General features: G+C 39.6%; 3 protein-coding genes across 4 annotated transcripts; 2 read left to right on the forward strand and 1 right to left on the reverse strand.

The window, feature by feature from the left end:
- Positions 1 to 791: 791 nt before the first annotated feature.
- Positions 792 to 2834, reverse strand: LOC116166236 (luciferin 4-monooxygenase-like). Its single transcript, XM_031481106.1, has 6 exons — positions 2695 to 2834; positions 2519 to 2639; positions 1952 to 2469; positions 1723 to 1882; positions 1380 to 1676; positions 792 to 1334 (listed from the first exon to the last, which is right to left on the reverse strand). Exons 1-6 carry the CDS (start codon positions 2712 to 2714, stop codon positions 792 to 794), a joined length of 1659 nt encoding a protein of 552 aa, XP_031336966.1. The 5' UTR covers positions 2715 to 2834.
- Positions 2835 to 8476: 5642 nt separating this feature from the next.
- LOC116159310 lies at positions 8477 to 17062 on the forward strand. 2 transcript variants are annotated; one of them, XR_004142951.1, is made up of 3 exons: positions 8477 to 8827; positions 15917 to 16086; positions 16139 to 17062. XR_004142951.1 is itself a non-coding variant. In XM_031472268.1 (3 exons), the coding sequence occupies exons 1-3, from the start codon at positions 8695 to 8697 to the stop codon at positions 16410 to 16412; spliced, it is 567 nt and encodes a 188-aa protein (XP_031328128.1). In that variant the 5' UTR covers positions 8477 to 8694; the 3' UTR covers positions 16413 to 17062. The 2 variants fall into 2 exon arrangements, 1 of the variants encoding a protein (XP_031328128.1); XM_031472268.1 differs by having other exon boundaries at positions 15927 to 16086.
- Positions 11919 to 15882, forward strand: LOC116159309 (zinc finger MYM-type protein 1-like). The gene is made up of 2 exons (XM_031472267.1): positions 11919 to 12584; positions 13118 to 15882. Exons 1-2 carry the CDS (start codon positions 12570 to 12572, stop codon positions 15725 to 15727), a joined length of 2625 nt encoding a protein of 874 aa, XP_031328127.1. The 5' UTR covers positions 11919 to 12569; the 3' UTR covers positions 15728 to 15882.
- Positions 17063 to 19917: the final 2855 nt, after the last annotated feature.

Consider the following 19917-nt stretch of genomic DNA (forward strand, 5'->3'; position numbering starts at 1 on the left):
TCAAAAAAATATTACATGCGGTTTTTCTATCATTTTATAGACATGGTTATAGTGAACGCATGGAATATGTACAAAACCGACTCCAAAGAAGCACACATGGAAAAGAAAGACATTCTGGATCAACTGAGTTTCAAGGCCAACGTAGCACAAAGTTTGTGTGTTTTGAACAAAAATGCAAACAAGAAGCGTGGGAGACCATCAGGTTCTGAGCGTGATTCAGTGGGTGCAGAGTTCGAAAGAAAAAAGAAAAGGGGTCCCACTGCTCCAATTCCAAATTGGGAGGTTAGAAGAGATCAGACTTCGCATTGGCCCATTGTTGTCAAAAATAGGCTTCACTGCAAAAAACCGAACTGCAAGAAATTAAGCTACATTAAGTGCTCCAAATGTTGCATACGTCTTTGTCTCAACAAAGATAGAAATTGTTTTGTGGAATTTCATAATTAAATAAGGAACTTATAATAAATAAACATAAATTACATATATGTATTATTGTTTTTGTCTATGCCTATTATATCAGATGTGATACAATGCCATTTTGGCACGAGAAATACATCGAAAAGATTCTGCAAGGCACACATCCTTCTAATAGACGCTAGATCAAATGTAATAACAAGTAAAAAAAATTTTATCTCACTTGGAAGTCCATTCAGGCATAAAGGGGTTAATAATTATGTAACACTATGATATGTTTCGTTTATGTAACATCTCAATCCCCTCTGATACATATCATAGTTGTTACATTTGTACTTTCGAGAGCAAGTTCATTGGTAATTTCCTCAAGTAAATGAGTGTTATATACCAGGTGCGACTGAGAAAAAATTAAATTTCCCGCTCAGTATTAATTTCGTTAAGTGAGCTTTTCTTGGCTTCCCTGTAGTGGTAAAAGGAAGCGCACGTGCAAATCTCACGCCACCCCTCAACCGGTATTGGTCGGGCATTCGTTCTTCGACGTACTTGACAACTTCTTCCTCGCCAACGTTACGGCACCCCTCCGTGACGCAAACGACCGCAAGCGGTTGATTACCACTTTCTTCGTCGGGTATCCCGATAACGATCGCTGACTGGATTAGTGGATGAGTCACCAAAGTGCCTTCGATTAGCGCGGGTGAAATGTCATAGTCTTTAAACTTGAACGTTTCCGTAAGCCGGCCCAGAATGTAGAAGCAGCGATCTTGGTCGTAGTAGCCGAGGTCCCCAGTCCTTAGCCATCCATCGGGGTACAAACTCTCCTTTGAGTCCATGCCGTAATAGCCGTTCATGACGTAATCGCTTTTCATGCACAATTCTCCATTTTGATTGGGACCCAGAGTCGCACCAGTGCGTGGATTGACAATCTACGGAAGATCCCGTGACGACTCGAAGTGAAACGAAACACTGACCTTACACGCGAAGTCTGCAGATATCAGACCTGAGGATCCCGGTTTTGCGTACATCAGCGCGATCTCTCGCCGACTAAGCCTGTTGAAAGTTATCACAATTCCCGAACACTCCGTCAGACCGTAAGCGATACTGCAGTTAGTACTTGGGCATAGTTCGCGTAACGCTTGCAGATGGTGTGCCGACAGTAAGGCGCCTCCAATTAATAAATCGCGTAGGTGGGAGGTGTCGACTCCGTTTGGTCGTCCGTGTTTAACCAAAGCGATCGCTTGGGTTGAGGAAAAAACGGAGAAGGTAACCTTTAGAATTAATATATCAATGACCGAACGATTTCGGAAGACTTACCGAAAATCGCTCTTGAAGTTCCCAGAAGCCTTGCGGCGCGAAGGCGGGTACTATCACTCGACATCCTCCTGCTAGAATGGTTGGGAAAAAAGTGACTGCTGAAGAAATCCAATTTTGGGTCGCGTAGGACAGCGACGTGTCGAAACATAAGCCCGAAGATCTAATGGCGGTTGCAATGAAGAAGTATTATTTGGGGATGACAGTGCTCACTAACAGTAAAAAGACTTACACGAGGACATTTGCTTGACCTAGCAGGGCTCGGTGACTCAAACTGATCCCTTGTGGAAAACCAGTGCTGCCACTGCTGAAGAAGACGCATGCTGTTTCGCGGTTGTCGCTGGTTTCGTACGGGTGGAAATCGACGTCTGGTTTTTCGGCGACAAAGTGTTTAAATTCGGCGTACTTCTCCGAATCTCCAAAAGTGACGGTGGTTGCGTCAGCATTCGTTTGCGAGAGAGCATCTTCCACAACTTCAATTAAGGCTTGATCGACGAACACAATTTTAGGTTTTACCAAGTTAAGGACACGAGTAATTTCCGGTTTGGGCCACAGTGGGTCCAGACACGCAGGTACCGCCCCGACGAAAAGCGCCGCGATTATCGGCACGCAACTATTGAGGTGGTTAACGCCGCAGACCGTTATCACATCCTTGGACTTTATTCCCATCTTACGCATCTTGATCGCCGTTGCGACACTGCGCTCCAAAAGACTTCCGTAGGTATCCCCCATTCCCGAAATTGCGTCAACCTGGAAGCAAACGACCTTGCAGATTTTCTACGTTAGGCGCTGTACCGACCTGTGCCCTCAGCAGGCGATATCTAGACATTACTTCGAAGAATTCGTACCCCAAGCCTTTGGGTTCCGGTACACAATCGGACCTTTCGCCTTTAACTACGTATTCATCCTCGTCATTGCATCTAAATTAGTAAGCATTGATTGATGATCGCTTTGTCAAGGTTAACTTAAACTTACCGACCATCCAGAAGCTCCATTATCTCTGATAACTCCAATTCTTGACTGTTGTCTAAATTTTCTTCTATTATTGTAAGCGGTCTTGGATTCAAAAGAATCACGCCTTTTGATTATCTTTTATTGTCGTATCGTGACTTATTTCAGTAACGTGACGTCGTGTCGCGCCTGATTTAGTCGTCTCCACGCGTGCAGTTGTACACGTTCTTGCCAAGGAAAATGTCGAGGTCTTCCCGTCTACGGATGGGTTGCACGGGAGCAGGTGTAGGTTATACTCCCAATAGAAGGTTCTGAGGGTTGGCGGGGCCAACTCTGTATATGTAGGTGAAATTTTCTCAATTATAATGTAGGGGGCCATCCCCGCGCGGAGAAAGGAATGAGCTGGACTTGCTCATGAGTTTTAACGAGTACGTGGTCTGCCACATCTATCTCTACGTTTATGATCAGCGTCCTGATGCAGTTCGTGACCCTCCCGAGTTCAACGAAGGGTTCCCACCCAGCTCCTTAGATCATTGTCCAATATGGCACGCACGTCCCTATCGAGAATTCGCAGTTCCCTTCCAAAAGTTAAGTAGGCCGGGGTGAAACCGGTGCCACTATTCATTGCAAACCGAACTGCTGGTAGAACCTTTCTTCATTTGGTATGACCGTTGCCCACGAAGATGACTTCCGTTGTCACTGATGACCCGTGTGGGTGTACCGTAGAGAAGAATTAAATTGATTGATGAAAAGCGTGGCGCGGTCGTTGGCGGTCGCTTGTTTGAGAGGATCCATTTGGTGGAAGTATCCTCAGTAAGGAATATCCATTTCTTAGCTGTTTCCACTTCTGGCATCCATCCATCGCTAAAACTTCAAATCTCGGTGCCAATCAGAGGTTGGAACCGGAACCGATTGCATTTATAAGCTTCTGACTCGGAACCGTTATTTAAAGTTATGATAACCGGAACCGATACCGGTACCGTTAGTACTATTATTTATTTTCTATAATTTTTGATAATTCATATTTTATTTATTTATGTTGGAACTCTTCAAAACCGAATAAATCCTGGAACCGGAACCACAAATTACTAAAACCACGGAACCGGAACCCTTAAAAAGTTATTCCACCTAAATAGTGCGGAACCGGAATCTATATTTCATATGGGTCCCAACCCCTGATGCGAATACAGGGTTTTGACTCCACCATCAGTAAAATCTTGTCGGAGGTTACCACATTCCCCTTTTCGGTATCCATTTCCGATGTCCCGTTCCTCCGCAATTCGGGTTTTGGTGGATTTTGCTAAAAACCGTCCACAAAATAATATTCAATTTTTGGGGCACTTCTCATAGCTGGAGATTCTGTTGGCGACGCGAGAAAAAGAGACCGCGATTCGATCTTTAAGAAATTTTAAGCCGCGTGACAAAATTCGCCCGAAGTCGACTACCCCTAGAAGATGCACCTTGGAAAAGGTGGTTAATTTCGCGCCTATTAAAAAAAATCCGTCACGCACTTTAAGACACCCTGTATAATAACCTTGGCCCAATAGTACGTTACGTCGCTGGAAAACAATGGCGACCTTTCTTATACTTTTAAGAACGTGTTCGCCAATTTTCAAAGCCATCGGGCGTTTCTAAACAGTTATTATTGTGCGTATGGACAGACAGACAAACGGACAGAAAGTGAGGTGCTAACTTTATCGACCTGGGAAGCTGACTCATTTCGTATGTTTTCTTCTTCTGGCGTTATTCCCGCACAATTGCAGGGTCCGCAGGCCCCAAACTCCATCGAAGCATGCGCATTTCCACCGAGTGAAGTGCGCGCTCGTGCTTCGCCAATACAGGTCGTAGAGAGCAAATTGTAAGACTGAAATATGCTTCAACGCGAACGATCGAACTAAAATTACCCGTTGTCTAGCCCCTAGCAAAATGATAAATTAACGTTTAGAAGAACACGACAGGATAATGTTATCCCCGTGTGGGAAAGCGCTACTTTGGAGACACCTGTCGGTATTTTATCACAAATCAATATTTACGTGCCTTTTTGACTATATTTAAAGCACAAAATAATTTGGAACTACGCAAATTCTAGTAATTGATTTATTATGGAGAATAAAACTTGATAAATCAGAAGTAAATCAGCATATGCATGATTAAACCGCATTTTTGGTATTCCAGATTGGCAAAGTAATTTTTTCCGAGACAGTAATCAGTATTTGTTTTTGTTTACTTCTGCATACTGAAATTTTAAATTATCGATCTCACTAGTAATCTAATTTAGCTCGGCTGATCAGGTGTGGGTATAGATTTCTATAGAAATGTCCGACATTTTGCTCCAATGTGGCGGAATTGACTGATTCACGAACTTAACCGAGACGTTTATGCGTTACACCAACCCTTAAAGTTTGATCGAAATCGGTTTATAATTACGAAAGTTATAGTGTTTCTTGGAAGTGATACATACTGATTCAAATTCGAGGGCCACCATGGGGATCTCGGGAACTGTAAGAGATAAGTAGGTAGTTTAAATTGTTACTTTTAAATTTTAAGTTTGACGTTTCGTCTCTAGTCAACCATCATCAATTTTGTTTTTTCTTATGGAAGTAATTTTAACTTTTTTAACTTTTACTTCCATAAGAAAAAACAAAGTTGATGGTCGCTTTTAAAATTTAAACCTAACATCTTGTTGTCAATTTTGTAAGCAAAACCATCAAATTTATAAATGTGAATCTTTTTTAAACTTGAGCGTTTTGGATAGAATAAATGCAATTAAGCAATTAAAATTATGTTTAAATTGTTTACGAGATAAACATTTTTCCTTTAATTGTAAACTAAATAAATGTTATAAGTGTAAAAAAGCGCACAATATTTTATTGCATTTAGATCAAGAAAAATCAAGTTCGGGAATTGAAGTCGACTCTAACCATGATAACCAGGTGGCTGAGGCCCATTCTTCGAGCGTTAGTTGCGTATCAGAAATAAAGTTAACAAAAGCTGTTTCACAAGTGTTATTATCTACAGCAATTGTTAAAATTAAAAATCATAGAAATGAGTACATAGCGTGTAGGGCTTTAATTGATAGCGGATCGCAAAGTAATTTTATTTCAAATCATTTGTGCCAAAAAATTGGTGCACAGCCTCATAAAATTAATATCCTTGTAAAGGGTGTAGCTGAAGCTTTAACGAATATTGACAAGAGGGTATATGTGTCAATGGGGTCATCCCGCCTTCATTTTTTATTTCTGATCCACAAAGTACATTACAAATAAAAAGACCCGTGTGTCCTCAATTTTTATTTGCGAGTAAAATAAACCCAAAATAAATTATTGAAAAGCTGTGTTTTTAGTCCGAATTTGAAACGCTTCAGACTAAATACGTCACAAACCTACAACCAATCACGTAGAAGTGAGCTGGCAACCTTACGCGAGGGTCTGACGTTTGTCACATTTGACGTTTTGAGAGGGATGTTTAACTGCATCTAGCACGAAAGTGACAAGTGCCTGTGACAGATGACGCAAGTTATAAATGCCATTCTCCTGCAATATTGCCAAGTCGTTATGTCATCTGAATGGTTCTAGGAGCTGATTGGTCGGGCTTATTACGTCACAGAGCCCGCCACAATCATATCGTTTTGAATAAACCTTTAAAACGGCACATGTTCATTATTTTTTTGCTAATCAGCCTCTATTTTTCAATAAACTGTTACTGTCCAAAAAAATGTTTTATGGTTTCAGGTACACGCTTAGTAAATTAGAACTGCGGAATTCAACTATACTGTAAACCCCCATTAAGTCTTGCTATAATAATTTTACTATTGATATTGACTGTAGTATTAACCAAGGTAACTGATGAGTTACCTACTGTATCGTTTGGGAGAAATCATATTATGTTACCAAAAGGGGTACAATTAGCTGATCCTAATTTTAATTTGTCTTCTAAAATCGACATATTGTTAGGAGCTTCTATATTTTGGTCCAGCTTATGTTTAGGTCAAGATCGACTAGGTACAAATATGCTAGTTTTACAAAATACCCAGTTTGGATGGATTATTGGAGGAAATTTAAATTTACCATTAAATAACACATCGGCTAGTTTTTTAAATATTAATTACGCAGACAAATTGCTAAATGATACGATGGTTAGATTTTGGCAGATAGAAGAAGTGGAACAGAAAAGGGTAAGGTTAACTGCGGAAGAACAATACTGTGAAAATTATTTTAGGGACACAACTAGGAGAAATTATGAGGGTAGATTTGTTGTCAAAATACCTTTTAAGCAATCTTTACTTGAGTTAGGGAATTCGCGAGATAGTGCTTTACGTAGATTCGAGTTACTTAAACGGAAATTCGAGAAAAATAAAGAATTAAAGTCCGAATATTGCGTACTTATGTTAGAATATGAGAAGTTAGGCCACATGGTAGAGAGTAAAGATAGTTCGGATAGTTTATTAACAGATTATTATATGCCTCATCATGCTGTATTTAAAACCAGTAGCCTTACTAGTAAATGTCGCGTAGTGTTTGATGTTTCCACGAAATCAAGTACTGGTATTTCTTTAAATCAAGTGCAGTACGTTGGTCCCAAACTACAGCAAGATCTTTTTTGTATACTAGCACGATTTAGAAATCATAAAATCGTGATGACGGCAGACATATCTAAGATGTACCGTCAAATTTTAATTAGTGATGAACAAACTAAATTTCAAGAAATATGTTGGCGAGCTAACGTATCGGATAGAATTAAATGTTTTGAATTAAAAACATTTACGTATGGTACTGCATCTGCACCGTTTTTGGCAGTAAGATGTTTGGTAGAATTAGCAAACGAATGTAACGAAAATTTTCCCGAAGTAAGTAAGATTATATTAAATGATTTTTATATAGATGATCTTCTCACTGGAGTAGAATCAATAAATGATGCTCTTCAAATACAAAAGTGTTTATCTAGAATTTTATCAAAAGCTGGTTTTGAATTACGCAAATGGTTGAGCAATAATAGTGCAATACTGAAAAGGTTTGAAATTAGTAAGGGATTAGATCAAGGTATTATACAAATAGGTGCGAACGAACAAAATAAAACTTTAGGAATTTTTTGGAACTCCAATGACGATATTATTCAATATTCAAAGATAATTTTGGATTCGATAAAGTCACAAAAAGAAATGTGTTAGCTGTAATATGCCAAATATTTGACCCGTTAGGTTTATTAGGACCAGTGATAATAATTTCAAAATTGATAATTCAAGAACTTTGGGGGCTCAAACTAAAATGGGGCGCTATTCTCGACATCGTTCCTTTTCGTACCATTCGAATTGAAAACGAAGGGTTTATTTACGAGTACTTTCATAAAATGGTATTCTTGACTGCTATTCGTTTATCAAAACGTATGCTTGGAATTTTTACGAACGAACGGCATGGCAACACTGTCATAATTTAATTTGACATTTCTTTGCGTGCGAACTACGAATTTTTTAAATTACAAACCATTTGAATTATTATGGAGAAACATAAAAAACATGTACAAATTACTACAGAACAAAAGCAAATATTGGTTGAATTGATGAAAAGTAACAGGAACTGCAAAGCGGCAAATTTTCTAACACATTTACATATAAAGATGCCCGAACCGAATGGGAAAAAATAGGACGCACGTTAAATAGCATCCCCGGGGCAAAGCGGGACTGGAAGAGTTGGAGGAAGGTGGTAAATCATTATGCAATTTTATATTACTTAAGGTGGGTTTATGCAAAAAATTTAAGAATTAATTTAAAATTAAAAAAGTTAAAACCTCAGAAATTAATTGTGTGGTTTATGCCACATTTAATTTATTTTAAATTTAAATTAAAAAATTAAAAGTTAACCAACTTTCAACTATTAAATTAAATGCTACGTGAAAACGCAAATGCGCATGCGGTAAATTTATTGATTTTTCCTAACAGCTGATTGAAATTACTTGGTCACGTCGAACACGTGCGTTGCGGGCGCCATTACTTGTTTACTGCTTGTTTACGTAAGATACACACGCGAAATGGATGATACCATTTTAATAAATTTGGTAGAAAAATACAATTTTCTGTATGATAGGAGACATACAGATTTTAAAAACAAATCGATGAGGGCCAATGCTTGGTCCACAATTGGTTCTATTTTAAACACATCTGGTAAGTTTTGGGTTTAGATTAGATTTATTAAGGTGCGTATACATATGCGAGCCGAACCGTTCGCGAACCGCTCGCGAACAACTGGTTCGTTAGATTGGGACGGGATTTGTTAGCGCTCGCGAACCGTTCGCGAGCGGTTCGTGACGAACCGTTCCCTGTCGGTTTTTTCGACGAACACAAAGGGATTCGCAGTTCACATTGGGACGTGTTTGTGCGAGGTTCGTCGTTTTTATTCCGGTCGCGAGGTAATTTATAAATATGGAGTGGCCCGAGGAAAATATATTGCGGTTAATAAACATCTATAAATGTAGACCTTTATTGTGGGACCCCAAAAATGTTAACCATTTTAAAAAAAATTTAAAAGAAGATGCTTGGCGCGAAATAGGCGTGGAAATGGGAGGTGTCTGCAGACCAGTGTAAAAAAAAAGTAATATGTCTACTGGCTTCGTACAGGCGTGAGAAAAACAAAGTGAAGACAAGCACTGGAACAGGAAAAGGTAAAAATATAAAATACGAATAACAACATAAAATTACACACGTTTCCAATTTTTGTTTTTGTTAAATTAAGTTGTTAACGTTGACATTTTAGTTGTTTGGACCTACTTAACTTACAATGTATTCATACTAATAAATTACACTAAACACTACATAATTTACGTACAATTACAAAGTAATAGTTGAAATACAATAAAACATTTACGCGGATGGATGCTTGGAATAATGTTAATTTTGTATTGTAGGAAGAGATGAAGTTTATGTAAGCAGATGGTTTGCCTACGAAGCTTTCAGCTTTCTGGAAGACAGGGATTTGCCGAGAAAGAGACTTGCCACGGTGAGTAAATCCTCTTAAGCATATTGGTTTTGCCATTCTAAAAATCCTTCCTTAATAAAATAATCAGCTATTTCATCCCTAATTCTGGAACAGTAATTGGTGGATCTTCGAGGAACATTTATTAGCGGCAACATAGACGTCATATCTCCTTCTTTCCTCCATGACCCTTCGATTAAATTCCCCTCCATTTCATTGTCTAATAAGCCAACAGGTGCATACAGATTAGGTGAATGCGTTCTAAGATAATTATGTAACAGGATGGTCGTCATTACTACCAATTCCGTTGTTTCGGGCTTCAAAAGCATTGGTCTTCTTAAGACCCTAAACACGGCACTTGAAATACCGAAGGCGTTCTCTACTATTCGACGGCCCCTACTCAATCGATAATTGAAAATTCTTTGAGGAGTTCCTTTAGCGAAGTCTCCTGCGTATGGTTTCATGAGATTTTCACTTAAAGCAAAGGCACTATCGCCTGCAAAGAAATAAGGTATTTGCATACTACGCCCCGGTAGTTCTTCTGGTAATGGAAGTCCCAATGTGTTTTCTGCAAGCATTCGATGTAATTTACTCGCCTTAAAAACTCCCCCATCTGAAATTCTGCCTTGGCATCCCACGTCAGCAAACATAAAGTTATAATTGCCATCAACTAATGCAAACAGTACAATACTGAAATTCGATTTGTAATTAAAGAACTCAGTACCAGAGTTCACAGGAGCTTGTAAAACAACGTGTTTGCCGTCGATGGCACTAACACAGTGACGCAGATTCCAACGTGTTTCAAATATCTTGGCAACTTCCGTCCAAGCTGCAGGAGTCGTGGGTAACTGAAACAGAAAATACTTATTCAAAAAAATGGTTTATTAGGGTACTATTTCAATTTGAAGAAGAGGGGATTCAATGTAAATTTAATTCTATTTATGAACACATTTGATTCATGAATTAATATCTAAATTTTAATTTTAGGAGGCGGATGATGTACAAGATGGCGTCTATCCAGTAGACTTGCCTGTCGGGCAAATTGATCAAGAAGCAACACAGAGGGAAGAAGAGACACAGCCACCTTCTACGGTCAAATCTGATAAGCGAGTGAAGGGGAAACGAGATGATATCAGTTCTCCAATGATGAATAGTGCGTTTCAGATATTGGCAGCTGCCTCAAAAAAGTTGGACATGAAACCGTGTCCTGCAAATGAAATTGATTCATTTTTCACATATGTCGCTACGAAAGTTAACAAATACCCTTCTGAACTACAACAGGTGGTTCAGCACTCCATTTTTGAAGTACTTATGCATGCAGATAGAGGTTTGCTTTGTTCGCCTACTCCAGCTTATCCGTATCCTACTAATTGGCAAAACTCTGTAGGAACTGCACCAATTGCCACCGCCCACATGTATTCACAGCCTACACCCCATTCTCAACCTCCTTCCCTTATGCATTCCCAAGCTACTCCCCATATGCATTCTCAACATAGCCATCCTGTGTATTCACAGTCACAGCAGGAAATACCTCCTGCTGCTACACCTTCAACATCTGGTCTGTCTTTATCTGTGCCCTCATCACAACCGTCTCCTGATTTATCAACGACGTCAGAGAACTTTGAAGATTTTCTGTAATGTACCTTTACTTATGTGTTTCCTAACTTTCTAATTACATTTTATTTGTAATTAAACTTAAAATTTGACCAAAAGAAATTCCTTGTATGTGAATGAGTTATTAAATATGTTACCTTAATATAACCCTGCAATTCCGTCACAAGTGCTGCGCAGACTTGTGGTACTATACGTCCAATGGACTGCTTGGAAATCCTAAATAGGTACTGGAGGCTAACAAATGAATCACCCGTAGCAAGGAACCGAAGTGTTACCGCTAGTCTGAAACAATAAATTAGTAAAAAATACAAACACATAAATATCCTAGTATTCACGGTAGCATTATTTACCTGTCTTGAGCGGATATTGGAGTGCGAAAATAAGTTTCATCTTTCGAAATTTGGGGGCCAATCTTCTGCAATAAATTCTCAAAATCTGAAGGCGACATACGCGTGAAGTTTTTATATTGGCCGCTCATTTCTTGTGATTTCATGTCGATAATCAGTTCCGTGCCGCTGCGTTTTTTATATAAGTCGGTATGCCACCAACGCCTTTGCTTCCTCTTTTTTTTAGCCAAACTACCCATCACGAGAGCTGCACTGCTCATAACCATAATAGTGTAAATTTCCTCGCGCGAAGACATGTTCAATATATAGAAGTACACAGCCGACTGCTGGTGGTTTGCGGCTGGGTCGGCTTTTCCATGGATCGTTGGAAGTTCGTTGTAAAATTAATTTCAAAGAACAGTTTTTGAGCGGTTCGCGAACGGTTCGGCTCGCATATGCCAGTGGCGTAGCTGGGGGGGTGCGAAAGGGGCGGCCGCCCCGGGCATCACATTAATTGGGGCATCATAATGTGATGCTCAAAACTATAAAAAGAGTAGCCAATGATGCCCCCGGAGGCCGGAATTGCCCGGGGAATGATTATTTTTTTCAAAAAATAATCAGGGCTGAATTTAAAAGCCGCATGCAGTCGCACTAATCGCAGGCGCAGGCCGGCAGGCGATTGAGTCGGCCCCGTGCAACGTTTTGAGTCACTCACCCCACTATTACCGACTTACCGACGCGACGTTCATACGAAACTAACGAATTAACAATTAACGAAACGATACGTTCATCGAAGAGAACGAATCCGCAACAAATAAATTGCTAATTGCACTCTGTCTGTCACACAAGTTTTCGAAATCGTCCACATCAGCTATAATTAACAGTTTGTGTTTGTGATTACTACGGGAGATTGAAGATTTCGTCGATCATTATTCAGCTTAGTGCTTAGAAGGAAAATAAAAAATCTAACGGAGGAACGTCGTCGTCGTGCCACATGCAAAGAAATCAGGTAAGTGTTTGTTTTTTCGTTGATTTGAAATTGAAGAACAAGAAGAAACAATAAGGGGGCATGCAGAATTTTGAATGACAATGTTTAAAGTGGCGTATATTCATATTCATAATAAAATGAATCCTAAAATATTTTCACGATAAGTCACATCGTTCACTTGTTTTCTTGTTAGTAATTATTGAAGTTTGAATTTCCAAACCACGCGTTAAAACGCCGACTCGCTTTTAAATCGTCTGTATTTTGGAAAGGAATTTTTCTTTTGTTTTAAATATTCAAAAACATTATAGTGGGTATTTGTTCTTAATATTCAGCACAAAATATTTCGAAAATTCGAATTAAAAATCTATGCAAGACCCCTATTAATAATTTGAATTTGCACTTTCTAAAATATTCTGATCCCTCCGTTATTGCGCTATAAATTACTTTATTCTGATTCTGATACTGATTGGTCGCTTCAAGGCCCAATGTAATATGTACGATATTTTGCATGTGTAAATGATTGTTGTTGAATTGAATCAATGTGCTATTTTCAGATGAAGCGACAACAACCGAGTGGTGCACAAAATCGTGCGAAGAAGAGAGCTAGTGAAAAAGAAGCAAAGAAACAGGAAGGATCTATGTTAAAGTTCTTAAATCTGAATCAACCCACTAGTAGTTCAAACGCTGCCACTACAAGAGAGACTGAAACTGAGACCGAAATTTCTGGTACTGAAGATGCTGTTGAATCCGGTTCTGATCATTCTGAAGAACTGATTGCCGAAAGAGATGTCCCTGAATTTCATCAAGTAAATCCTGAAAACGTTGCTGAAACAGCCAACTCGTCTGACAGTTCAATAGGAGAACAAGGTACTCCTGGTGACCCGAGTATCGACGCTCAGGGTTCCCAACCCACTGATGAGCGAAGCGAACATGACTTGATGGATATTGGCAAATGGCCTTTGCGCATTTCGGACAACTTTCGTATGCAAGCAGTCGTCATGGGTTCGAAACGAATTCAGTACATGGATCACTCATTCCAAGAAACTGAAACAGTTTATAAGGATGGTGAAACTGGTGAAAGACGGAAGCTGACTAAAACTTGGTTCTTCAAGAAGATGCCAAATGGGGAGAAAGTACCCAGGGAATGGTTGTGTTATTCTCCATCCAAGAAATCCGTATACTGTTTCTGCTGTCGGCTTTTCCCTGGGCTTTCATCCCTGGAAACTGCTTTTGCATCTAAAAGTGGATTCAGCGACTGGAAGAAACTTTCCCCACGTGTACCCAACCATGAATTGAACCCTGCTCATCAACAATCTCTCGTTCTGTGGAAACAACTGGAGCTGCGTCACCGAACTGGGACGACAATCGACAGAATTGCCGAAGAAGAGATTCAGAAAGAGAAAGAAAAATGGCGTAATATTCTTACTCGAGTACTTGACATCATACGGTTTTTGTCGAAACAAAACTTGGCCTTCCGAGGCCACCGAGAAACCGATACTCCTGATGTAGCGACGAATAAGGGAAATTTTATAGAACTGGTGAGATTGCTGTCGAAGTACGATCCAGTTCTCAGAGAACATATGCTGAAGATTGATTTGAAAGCGGAGCGCACAAGTTACATGTCGCCGCAAATACAAAACGAGTTAATTGGTTTACTGGGGGATCATGTGAGGAGCCGTATATTACAGCGAGTGAAAAATGCCAAGTATTTTTCAATAATTTTTGACAGTACGCCAGACATTTCTCGATTGGATCAGACTTCCCAAGTACTTCGCTACGTTGTTGTGGAAGGTGACCATGTGAGCGTTGAGGAGTCTTTTATTGAATTTATCGACACGAAAGACAAACATGCTGCTGATATCGCTTCTATGATTCTGGAGAAGCTCAAATCGGATGGACTGGATATAATGAACTGCAGGGGTCAAGGCTACGATAATGCAGCGGTTATGAAAGGCCAACATTCGGGGGTACAAAAAAGAATCAGCGATGTCAATCCTAAAGCGCAATTTATTGCCTGTTCGAACCACAGCTTGAACTTGGCAGGAATACATGCCGCTCAAGCCGAAGTTAATTCCGTCACGTTTTTCGGCACGCTGGATCGTCTGCATTCTTTTTTCTCTTTATCAACTCATCGCTGGGATGTGCTTTCAACAACTACTGGGACCAGTTTGAAACGATTAGTTGACACTCGTTGGAGTTCTCGTGGCGAGGCAGTCAAGATGGTCAAAAACAACTTCGAGAAGATATTGGAGTCTTTGGAGATTCTAACTGGAATAAACGAGAATGCAGATACAAGGGCTACAGCTGGAGGTTTGTTGGTATCTCTTCAATCGTTCACTTTTCTGACATACCTGGGGTTTTGGGAGCCAGTACTAGCGGAAGTGAACGACGCTCAGAACTACATGCAGCAACGGGGTTTGAGTTTGCGTGACTGCGCGTCCAAAATGAAAGCATTGAGTGACTTTCTCGATTCCGCCAGAGAAAACGTTGCAGATACCTCTCTGAGCTTCGCTGAATCATTGTGTACTAAACTAGGAATCACAACGGAACCTCAGCGTCGAATTCGTCAGAAGAAAAAAATGCCTGGAGAAGAGGCTTCTGATTCTGGTTTGTCCTACAAAAACGAACTTCGAAGGGAAATCTGCGCGTCAGTTGATAGGATCAAACAAGAAATAGCAACTCGCTTCGAACAACTTCAGGATGTAGCTCAGAAGTTCGAGTTTCTCTCTCCAGCAATATTACTTGACGAAGATCTCAGCATCGATCTCTCCAACGCTCCTGACGATATTGACCGAACTGAATTCGTGATCGAGAGAAAGCGATTACAGACTTTCGTAACGGCATCAAATGAGAAAGAGAGTTTGAAACATCTTGGACCTCTTGAACTTCTGACATTCATTCATCAGCATCGATTGTCCGACTCCGTTCCGAACATCAATATCATGCTTCGTATATTTTTAACCATGGGAGTCAGTGTAGCTACGTGCGAGCGAAGTTTCTCGAAACTGAAACTTATCAAGAATTACCTTCGGTCTACCATGTCAAATTTGAGATTGAATAGTCTTGCTATAATGTCTATTGAACATGAGCTGGTCGATAAAATTAATTTCGATACTATCATTGACGACTTCGCTAGTCGTAAAGCTCGCAGAGTGCAATTGTGATCGGAATTGTGTCTTGTTATACATTATCAAATTGACAAATTACAGTTTTAGACTAATAAAGTTGTTTACATTCGAACTTTGTTGTTTTTCGCGAACTTGGGGGCATCAAATTAGCTGTCCGCCCCGGGCAGTAAATTCCCTAGCTACGCCACTGGCATATGCATACGCACCTTTATACATTATAATTAGATAATTACAGCTGGTGAGGCTGAACAGAGGTTCGCTGTTCTACGCAACAGGTACACTGTTGAAAAAAAGAAGATGAAAGCAAATAGATCCGGTGATGCAGGAGGAATTGAGAAGAAATGGCCCTTATTTGATATATTAAGTTTCCTGGACACGTTTATTATACCAAGAAGGTTAGTACACCTCACTGCTTTTCCTTTATGTACTGTAATATAATTTTTACAGAACTACAGGCAACATCTCAACCTGCTCAGCAAAGCAGGACCAAGAAACTCCAATTTTGGAGATGCCGAATTCCCCAGAATGGGATACCTTCACGCAAATAACACAAACTGAAGATCAACAACCTGCTAACACTCCTGCAGATTCGGAAATAGACGAGCCACCCAACAGTCCAGTAACCACTCGAGTAACCATTACACCTCCAATTACAAGACGGCCAAAACAGGAAAAAACGAAAAATAATTCTGTCCATTTCAAATGCCTTTTCGGCTTTTAACACGGCAATCCAACAACCCCCACCGAACGAGCCACAAGCCATGGATGAAGACGACCATTTCGCCTACAACATTGCAGCCTCCTTACGCCGGATAACCTCTAACAAAATAAAAGCACAGGCAAAAATAGACTTGCTGCAAGTAATGCAAAAATATGCTGATTAATGTTCATATATACTTCTTTTTAATTTATTTTTGTAATATGATTATTGTAATAGTTAGGTTAACAAAATATAATACAAACTAACAATAATATAACATTTTTATATTCAATGCGGTAAGCTGCCTGCATATATTTGTTGGATTTGCCATGGTACACTTCCAGCATCGGACACAAAATAATCCGCTAGCAAATCTCTATTTGCACCAACTCTGTGAGAAAAGTTGTTGGTGCCAATCCTTCCAATGCCTGTTAAGTGTTGTCCAGTACCTCTCCAACGACCTTCGTGGAGAGTCCCTTCGCCATCTATGTAATCGGCATAACCATTTGGTAGATATACTTTTTTGCCATTTTCTTCTGTAAGTATAAAATTGTGTAGAACCACAGTTGCTTTCACAATTTCTTCACAAGTGCTGAGGTCTGCGATAATAGTTTTTCTCAACACTCTCCACCGTTGTGCCACAATCCCGAATGCATTTTCTATGCACCGTCGTGCCCTTGATAATCTATAATTGAAAATCCTTTTTTTTTCTACCAAATGTTCTCCGGGATAAGGCCTCATTATGTTCTGGTGCAGTGGGAACGCCTGATCTGTCACCAAAAAGTGGGGTAGCAGAATGCTGCTTCCTGGTAGCACCTTTGGATTTGGTAGTTGAAGACGTTGTTCAAGTAGCGCACTACCAAATCCAGATTCTCTAAATACCATGCCATCATGGTTAGATCCGGCAGCCCCTATGTCCACCATATTAAACTTATACTGAGCATCGCAACTTGCCATCAGGACAATACTACACAATAAATTCATTTTTTATACATCTAACAAGAACATATTTATACATGAAGGTTTTTTTGTAACTAAAAAACTGTGATCCAGAATGTTTGGGACTTTGAATAACTACGTGCTTCCCATCCACAGCACCAATGCAGTTGGGCATATTCCACAACCTGGAAAAACCGGCAGCAGTTCTCTCAAAATCGTTTTTTGATGGAGTCGATAAATAAATAGGTTGAAGTCGTTCCCAAAGGACTTGGCAAGTTTCTTTTATTATGCAGTGGACGGTGGTCTTACCAACATAATAATTCCAGGCAATATCTTGCATGGACATACCTTGGGATAGGAAACTGTTATTACATTAGTATACCATCACATTTATTATGAACTTACTGTAACGTCATCATTAATCGTTCCTCAGGATTAATAAAAATCTTGTTCCTAGGTTGTTTGGTCAAAAATGGCTTGACAATGTTTAGTAGAATGTGGAAGTATCTTGGGGTTAATCTAGTATATTTAAAAAATTGCTCCTCATCGTTGTTTTGCATATATTTGACCAGAGTGGCAAAATGTCCTAGTCGCTTCCGTTCACGATTAAGAGGCCGTATACCCCAACGCCTTCTACGTTTCTCTTTCATTGTAACTACAGCTGCTGCTGTACTTAATAAGAGCAAGGAAAATCCCATGCAGGTAATCAATTTACGCCTATTCATAGTATGTATACAATCAAGTACATTTGAAGAAACTTGAATATTTATAGGTTAAGTTTACGCGCCAAAATCAAGGTTATGTTTATAAAATTATGACAGTAAAGAAGGAGGTTGGGCATCAAAAACCAAAAGCGCATGCCTTAAAAATTATTTCTCATAAATTATTTCTTTTGCATAAACCGTTGTCTTGTGTTAATTTAATTTAATTTTTAAATTAGTTTTAAATTAATTCTTAAATTTTTTGCATAAACCCACCTTTATTCAATTTATTTGAAGACATGGCAAGATTTGAAATCTAGCGCTAAGTCAAAAGCAAGCGCAATTAAACGCCACGCAAGTGGAACAGGCGGAGGCCCTCAATGCGACGATAAATTAACACCAGTGGATGAAGGTATATTAGAATGTGTCAAAGCCGTTAGTGTTGAAGGCTGGCATTGAGGTAAAGGAATCGACGGTTGAATTTACAGAAGTAGAGAAAAATGTTGATGACGTTCATGTTCATTTTTTTTTTATATATTATATTAACTGGATCGGCGCACATGGGTCATACACAGCTAGTTTAAAATTATTGTTTAACTAAATAAATAAATATATAATATAAGATGTTAATAAGAAAATAATAAATAAGAGTAATAGTAATCTAACTATGAACACTTTTAATCACCGTCATCAAGTAGGATATCCTGTGGAAGTCTGGGTTTTAGTCTAAGGTTTTGTGATCGTTGACCAAGTGCGTAATAAATTGAACCCGGACAGTTTCTCAGATCATGAAGAAATTTTGTTGTTGTGGTTTTTATGAATGCACTAATTGGAGAAATATTGAGTTCGCGGCTGACTTGAGCATTACGCACAAACCAGGGGGCATCGGTAGCTATTCTTAACACCTTGTTTTGGAACGTTTGCAACTTACGCAGGTGAGTGTTTGATGCGGTCCCCCAAATTGGACAAGGATACATCAGGGCTGATCTCAGGATTGATTTGTAGATCAATACCGCACATTCAGTTTTCAATGGTGAGCTCTTATTTAGTATAGGGTATAGCAATCTTAATTTATGATGTGCGTCGTTCAACTTTAGGTTTATATGTATTCCCCATGTTAGTCTGTGGTCCAAGTGTACGCCAAGGTATTTAACAGCTTGATCCTTGCGATTCCACGGTATTTGCCTGCCATTGATTTGAATGCATCTTGGATTGCTGTACCTTCTTAATGTGAAGATTTTTGTGACACATTTCGTTTCGTTGAGTAGTAGGTTCCATCGGTTATACCAGCTACTAATTTCATCTACGGCTTGTTGAAGAGCCCCGATGGCTGTATCCAAATCAGAACTGTGTGTTACTATGGCTGTATCATCAGCAAACATGGAAAGAGAACAATTTACTGGGACAGGAATATCGTAAGTATAAATGTTGAAGAGTAAAGGGCCAAGTACAGACCCCTGCGGCACACCTGCTCTAATACTCTTGATATTTGAGAGTGTTGAATTGATTCTGGTAGAGTACGTTCTATCACATAGAAAGGAAGATGTAATGTTGATGATGTAGTTTGGAAATTCAAGTTCTAGCATTTTATGTAATAAGCCCGCATGCCAAACCTTGTCGAATGCCTGTGCGACGTTTTTCTGTGATGTTCATATGGAGGAATATGTAAATTCACCGGCCGGCGAATCGCGTAAAGAATTTTTATGTGATGAACAAGGACCATCTACTGTAGCTGTAACAGCTGTTACCGACTCAGCGACATCAACCTCAGCACGGAAAGTGTCTTTAAAAAAATGCAACTAAAAATGTTCAAACTTTAAGGGCCGGTTGCATAAAAGCACGGTTGAACCGCCGGTTAGTGAATCTCCGGTTTGGGGTCAACCGTC

This window comes from Photinus pyralis, unplaced genomic scaffold (genome assembly GCF_008802855.1).
Source record: "Photinus pyralis isolate 1611_PpyrPB1 unplaced genomic scaffold, Ppyr1.3 Ppyr1.4_LG1, whole genome shotgun sequence".
Lineage (NCBI taxonomy): Eukaryota > Metazoa > Arthropoda > Insecta > Coleoptera > Lampyridae > Photinus > Photinus pyralis.

Coding starts and splice junctions, on each gene's coding strand:
- LOC116166236 (XM_031481106.1), bottom strand. CDS start 2,714: ATGGAGCTTCTGGATGGTCG. Junction 2,470..2,518: donor ATCGCCTGCTGAGGGCACAG/GTCGGTACAGCG, acceptor GTTTGCTTCCAG/GTTGACGCAATTTCGGGAAT. Junction 1,335..1,379: donor CTGCAGACTTCGCGTGTAAG/GTCAGTGTTTCG, acceptor GATCTTCCGTAG/ATTGTCAATCCACGCACTGG.
- LOC116159310 (XM_031472268.1), top strand. CDS start 8,695: ATGGATGATACCATTTTAATAAATTTGGTAGAAAAATACAATTTTCTG. Junction 8,828..15,926: donor TTCTATTTTAAACACATCTG/GTAAGTTTTGGG, acceptor AGATAATTACAG/CTGGTGAGGCTGAACAGAGG. Junction 16,087..16,138: donor ACGTTTATTATACCAAGAAG/GTTAGTACACCT, acceptor TAATTTTTACAG/AACTACAGGCAACATCTCAA.